General features: G+C 34.3%; 1 protein-coding gene across 2 annotated transcripts; it reads right to left on the bottom strand.

Annotated features, from left to right (window-relative positions):
* Positions 1 to 1,680: 1,680 nt before the first annotated feature.
* LOC141698134 (ribonuclease TUDOR 1-like) lies at positions 1,681 to 5,891 on the bottom strand. Of its 2 annotated transcripts, XM_074502755.1 has the most exons (8): positions 5,636 to 5,891; positions 5,060 to 5,203; positions 4,661 to 4,756; positions 3,576 to 3,681; positions 3,259 to 3,489; positions 2,977 to 3,165; positions 2,399 to 2,485; positions 1,681 to 2,046 (listed from the first exon to the last, which is right to left on the bottom strand). In XM_074502755.1, exons 5-7 carry the CDS (start codon positions 3,274 to 3,276, stop codon positions 2,450 to 2,452), a joined length of 243 nt encoding a protein of 80 aa, XP_074358856.1. In that variant the 5' UTR covers positions 3,277 to 3,489; positions 3,576 to 3,681; positions 4,661 to 4,756; positions 5,060 to 5,203; positions 5,636 to 5,891; the 3' UTR covers positions 1,681 to 2,046; positions 2,399 to 2,449. The 2 variants fall into 2 exon arrangements, 1 of the variants encoding a protein (XP_074358856.1); XR_012564955.1 differs by lacking the exon at positions 5,636 to 5,891 and adding an exon at positions 5,305 to 5,571 and having other exon boundaries at positions 3,576 to 4,756.
* Between the last annotated feature and the right edge of the window lie 1,179 nt (positions 5,892 to 7,070).

Raw genomic sequence — 7,070 nt, 5'->3', positions numbered from 1 at the left:
ATACGAAACAGGCATGCATATGTACCATATCACATGCTACAATATATCGCAAGAATTTGCTAATATAACCATCATGCATCTATTACAAGATAATGCATATACAAGTGTATACATCACAACAACAGTATAACGGATAGAAAACTTGCCTGAGTGCTCCCGGATAAACTTAAGCTTAGAGTGGGTCCGATAACCTATGAACGACAACATAAGTCGGAATTAAACCCCGGTTGCTTAAGAAACTAGACTTTAACCATTTAGAGTCCTAACGTTCGCTTTCGCGCTTAACGATTTACTTAAGTCGCTTGAGTACCCTCGGCTCCACCATTTTTAATAAATTAACCATTACGAGTTTTAAGGCGATTCTTTCGCAAGTGTCTTACCAACTGCCTATTACACCTTACATAAATGTTTCTTACCTCAATTAGTCATTTAAGGTCCTTAACCAAGGTTTCAAAGTAAGGCGAGGGGTAATGGTTCGGTCGCGAAACGCCGTTACTTAAAACGGTCGTTTCTCCTAAACCGTACATCGGAATCAAACGAACTACATATAAAAACGAAGCTCGTAACATGAACTATCTAAACATGGCAATGGTCAAAACCTAACAGTGATTTCAAGGGTTCTGATGTTATGAACAAAAGCAGTCTAAAGTAAATCGGACATTACGACGGCTATGTTTATGCGATTTCCCAAATTTAAACCATTCCAAAACAACCACAATTCAACCACAAATCAATCATACAACCAACATACATCCAAAACACACTCCAACAGCCCCAACACCTCAAGTTCTTCCTATTTATGTTATTCTCATCATGAATTTAAACTATACTTAATTCCTTTAACAAATCAACAAGATTCAACATTCATACCACTACCACTACAACCCAAACTCTAAACAAACAAGCTTCATGCTTCACATATACTATACTACTCATAACCATTCCTAAATACTCAAAACTAAAGCTAGGGTTTGGAGTTTATACCTTCCTTGAAGCTTTTAATCCATGAAAGATCCTTGGAATGCCCATGGAAGCCTTAATCTAACCTCCTACCACTACTAGAAAAAGTAGAATAGACATCGGCTAAAAACCGATGTCTATGAACAAAAAAATCCGATGTCTTCGTGGGTGATGTTAAAGATCCCCCATTTAACATCGGTTTTAAACTGATGTTAAAGAAAACATATAATATCAGTTTTTAAAGATGTTAAATTTCTAATGTATATCTAATCTTAATATATTATCATACTATGATATTTTTATCAATTTAAACATATGTGAGATAAGCAAAATATTTCCATTTATCCATTAAACTAATGTTACTAATACCAGTAACAACGATTTTCAAGATAAACCAATGTAAACATAACTTTTGACATTGGTTCTTTATTTCAAACTGATATCTATTGGTGAAAAACCGATGTCTATAAAGCTTAATAACATTGGTTTTCTATTTTAAGATTTTTTTGTTATAGTATTTAACATCGGTTTTATTCGATATTACTGATGTCAATGTTCCACTAAAACTGATGTATTAAGTTTTGATAGACATCAATTTTTTATTTTATAACAGTTGTTAAATTGTTAAATTAACATCACTTTCCATTGTAGTGATGTCTGAATACCTGTTTTATTAATGTACATTTTATAAATATAGATGCCAAAAATTTGCCAAACCAATAAACTAACAAAACTAATTGCTGCATAATACCAATTGTCTATATATCCAATACCAATATCCAAACATCAGGTACAACACTTTTATCTAATCCAAACATCAAGTACTACACATATTTATGTAGCATACTGTTTGTAAACATACTGTATCACCAGATTTTGGATCTTTGGCTACATAGGCAGTCAATCGAACAACAGAGCTCCCTCGTCCACTTGTGTGAATTCCGCAAGGGGATAGCTTATGTGTGTAAGTCAGCAGCAACTCAGCAACTGTGAATTGCTAGTTCCAGGATCGCTAAGAAGAAAGATGTTGATATCTCCTCGAAATATAGCCTCAGATTGCAATGTCAATGCACTCCCACCAAAAAGCTGCAATTTGTCAATCAACCAAAACTCAAAGTATGGAATTTATATGACTAAATAATATAGGACTGTGCCAACCGTAAAGAAGAGCAATAAAACAGAAAGTTCGGAAAACTAGCTGTAGAATCAGGTAGTTGTATGAAATATATCGTTCCTGATAACTGTAATCAAGGATGGGTAGTTGTTGCCAAAAATATCTAGGATGGGTATATTGTTCAACTTTACACTAAATTATATAGGACTGTGCCAACTGTAAAGAAATGTATTGGCTAGAAGAACTCACACACAATCCAAAAATGAATCAAGATAATCGAGAGCAAGAAAGAAGAAAATTTAAAATCAAGTTTGGGAGCGGTACCTTTGTTGCTTCCAAATTATAGGATTTAAATGATGTAGCGGCTTCATTCCTTCAAGAACAACCAAGCCATAGAAACACAGCCAAAACCTAGTATTCAATCCATCCAAACCAAGTAAACATATGATATATCTACACACACAAAGTCTGCACATACATGCACACACCTATTTTAAGATAAACAAGCATCATCCTACTAGTAGAGCATAAATGATTCTGTGATAGGTGTAATGTTAGGCGAACTATGGCATAGTATCGACATATACTCATAATGTTACATCATCTGTAGAAGGCCCAAACTTTCCACTAAACAGTGTTAGAAATCAGATATTTAGGTTGTGTACAGGTGTTTGATCCAGAATTACAAAGCAGCAGAAGTAATCACCTGTAATATAAGTACTTCTCATATAAATCAAATGAAACAATCACCTATAAGACTTCTTTCAGTATTATTTTACTATATTGATCATTAGGTACATCTTGTCTTTTAACATAGCTCTTCCATATTTGTAAAAAAAGTATTAGTACTATAGTCCATAGATATGTGAGGCAGCTCAAGCATACATATATTTTTATCTCACCTTCAATTTCTGCCTCTTAGCAGACTGCTCAGCATGTGCAAGCTGGTGAAAATTTGTTATCTTGTCTGTGTTAAATGAAGTTTGAAGCTTTACTATACCATGTTCAAGAAGTGTCACTGCCACGTTAGACTCTGACACCCATAAAGAACCTAAGAAAGTCCCATATCTATCAACAGTTTCCACTTCAATCTGGGGACAATCCAAGAATATGGTTATATAACAAACATCAAAGTAAATGAAGATATTTACAGACATGTATTTGTTACAAACCAAAAGAAATACCTCAACATCCCTCTGCATAATTATCCTTCTCGCTAGTTCAGTTGTTTCACTAAAAAACGAGGCATCTCGTCCAGGACATCTAACCCTTGAAAGAGAATAAGTAATGTAGGATGCTTTTTATGGTATATACCGTTTATAACGGTGACCACTGAACACATATTCCACAACAACATTTATCTTCCTATCCTGATGTAGTTCGGGCAAGAGATTACTGGCTTTCTTTGATTGTGACTGAAGTAACAAATAAGAGTATGGTCAATAACAAAAGAACTTTATAAAGCCTTCGCTAAAATAGTTTAGGGCGTATAATTTCTAACCGTTAAAAAGTATGTGATCACTGGAGCATCTTTGCCAGAGTGCATCCCTTTCCTTGCACCTCTAGCATGAAATTCAGCCGCAAAAAGTGCTTCATAATGATTTGATCTAGCTTAGACAGATCCCATTGTTAACCTTAGACAACCATCAGTGCTTAGGATATATCAGAACAAACTATGGATGAAGGACCTGACAACAGATCCCTATTATTTTGGTCTTATTTATTTCCCTTGACATTTTTGTCTAACATATTTCAGCACTCTCATAGAAGAGTGAGCAATCCATCGATCCCATCCCATTTCAATTAGTATATGCCAGGTTAGCTCTCACCTGCGCAAGTTTTGTGTAGTCTACTCTGTTGTTCATTATATATTGACACTGTTTATCTCAACAGGTCAGTTAAGTTGTTTCTTTAGTTAAGAAATTACTATTGTCTAGAAACCATCTTAAGGGTCTGATAAAATTTTAAACTGGTGATAATGTATGGACATATGCATAATAAATAGTCAATATATAAGGAGTTGGGAGAATCGCCATAGTCGGGGACAAAGATAGAGTTTGTGAGCCATATTCAAGCCTCAAGGTCTGATCAAATACTTTCTATTTGTGTGCCATACTCAAGCCTCAGGTGATGATCTGGTCAACTGCTTTCTGCTTGTTCATACTCAAGGCTCGATGGTTATGATGTGATTAACTACTTTCTGATTTCTATATGAGTATTACCATTTATTTTTATAAGTATGAATGCATTTAGCTTTTTAGGTGTATGATGATAGTTGATGTTTAAATCTATCATTATTGATGTATTTTAAATCTACACTAATCGAGGAATTTTAAGGTAGCTCGCATCTTTCTTGTGAGGCAGCTCATGTCAGAGCTTTTATTTTTTACCATTACCACATTCCAGACAATGAAGCCCATTTTATGGTGCTTTACATGTATGTAATAACCAGGTGTATACTAAATGTCATGTAATTATAAAATTTTATGTTCTAGGTAAGTAGTGTCTATGCATAATTTACCATGCCTAGCAATCAAAGATCAGAACATGTCTAGCACAAGGAATAACGATACTTCTGTTTATTACCTCCAAAAAGTTGTCATGTCTAAGGTATTTGCATGTTACCACTTTCCCCAATAGACAAGTTTTCGTTTCAACTGCACGCTTGACCATCCAATATCCCTTTCAATAAAATACACAATTAGCATAACAGAATACATTATACTTGAGCAGAGAAACAAACAGAGCTGGTAATCCTTAAAACTAATAATATAATGTCAGACTAATGTAATATGTTTAAATAGCATAAGGAGATGAGAAATTTATTTTGTTGTTCATTGTGCTTTGATCAAGAAGTATGATACTTTCATCGCGATTTCATAAATTATTACAGAAATTGATCCCAAGTTAAACCTTTCTATGTTTTGCAAGTCCAATTGATCTCATGTGCAAAAGATTAGTTGTGGTTTAAAATGCTCATCCTACCTCTTTTATACTTGGAATGAGTTTGAATCTTGAATCACGAAACAAGTCAGTCTCGTCCACAAATTGACCTAGCAATGAACTTCCATTTATAGGCATGTTGTCAGCAAAGTAGAGTACCAGACTGTAGTTTGGTTTAGCAGGAACCTGAAAGAAGCAAAACTGTTAATAGGGGTTTTACGACATGCTATACGCTATAAACACACACTAGAGAAACTCGTTCTATGTATAGAGAAATACAAACATACCTAACACATGAAAAATAGAGCTCAAGACAGCTCTCAAGGTATTCTACACAGTCTGAAAATAGCAGAAAATGCAGGACATATTTTTGCTAAATCGACCAAAAACCTCAAGACAACATTTGCTGAAGCAGGGGTTGATGCCTATCTACCCATAAGCCGATAAATTACACAAAATAAACACATAAATACAAAAACACACACATATATATATACATTAATAATAACTCAACTTAGAAAAATATTAACATGCTCAATTTAAATAATTATTCAACTAATTAAAAAACTAGGGTTCAAACTGAAACCCCCAATATAAAAATTAGGGTTTCAAGCTTACTTAATTCAAGATTGACCTAAGACTTGAGCTTTAAACTCTGATTTGAGCTTTAAGTTTTCACATCTTTAACCTTTAAACCCAATTCAACCGCCGTCCTTTTCAAACTCTGACGAAAAGAGAGAGCAGAGCGAGCAGAGAAAGCAGAGAACACAAAGAGAGCAATCGAGAGAGACGAGCGAGCCTTCCGTAGAGCACAATATCGAGAGAGAAAGAGAGAGAGAGAGAGAGAGTTGTTCTTCGAGACTTAGAGAGATGAAATTTGTTCTTTTTTATTTTGGGTTTTAAGTTTTTAGACTTGCATATATCTAATTTTGATTTCAATTTTTTAGTGTTAAGCTGAAAAAAAGGGAGAGGGGGAAATGAGTACTTAAAATTTTAGAAGGTAAAAAATGAGGGAAGTTTTAAGAGGGAATGAAGTATTTGGCTAAGGAAGGGAAATGGGGGGCGTGACGAGTCATTATTTTAAAACAGACTTATAACATCGGTTGATACAAAAAAAACCAATTTTTATTTTATTCAAAGACATCGGTTGAGCAAAACCGATGTAAAAAATACTTTTTACATCAGTGATAACATCAACCGATGTCTAAGAGGCGATGTCTATTCTACTTTTTCTAGTAGTGTACAAGCTTGTTCTTTCAAAGAAATCAAGAACACAAAAATTAATTTCAAGAAAGTACTATTCACCATCTTCTTCCTTGATTTATAGAAAAAAATTGGCTTGGAATTAGAAGCTTAAACTTATAGGAAGTATGTAACTATCCATGGGGAAGCTTAGATAAATACCTTGCCAAATAGTAAGTGGTGGAGCTTGGATCTTCATTTTTGAAAAAAAGAAGCCGAGAGCTTCCTTGAAAATGGAGGAGTTTTTGTGTTTTGTTTGGTGAAAAATGAAATGTTTGCTTGGTTGGTTGAATTTTGAGTTGTTTTAGGTTAATTACCTAATTAACCTTGATTTTGTGTGGTTATAATTCAACCACACTTCCTTCCCTCCTTTGTCATGCTTATGTCATCATGTGGTGTCATCCTTCCCTCTTTGTCCTCTTCCCATTGGTTGGATGACATCATCCCCTCTAATCGCTTTGATTAACTTCCTAATTGTTTGCCTAGTGACCGCTGATCTGTTATACGGTTCGCTTAACTTTCGTTTTCGTTTATCGTTTGAGGGATCATACCCGGGATCTTATTACTTAGGTTCCCTTAACCTTTCTCAATATATATTATATTCCTTTTATGATCCTCTCTTATAATCCTTTAATTTAAATCCTTCTTATCTTGTTACCTTATACTCAATTATTTTCGTATCTAGTGGATTTCCGGGAAAAAATCAAAGTGTTCGGAATTGGATTCTGACGATCTTTACATACACTTATATACCATATAGAGTACTAATAAAATCTCAGAATATCCATAACAGAACCCCTACATAGTGTGG

Source organism: Apium graveolens, chromosome 11 (assembly GCF_009905375.1).
Source record: "Apium graveolens cultivar Ventura chromosome 11, ASM990537v1, whole genome shotgun sequence".
Lineage (NCBI taxonomy): Eukaryota > Viridiplantae > Streptophyta > Magnoliopsida > Apiales > Apiaceae > Apium > Apium graveolens.
This window is presented reverse-complemented; position numbering and strand designations above follow the sequence as displayed.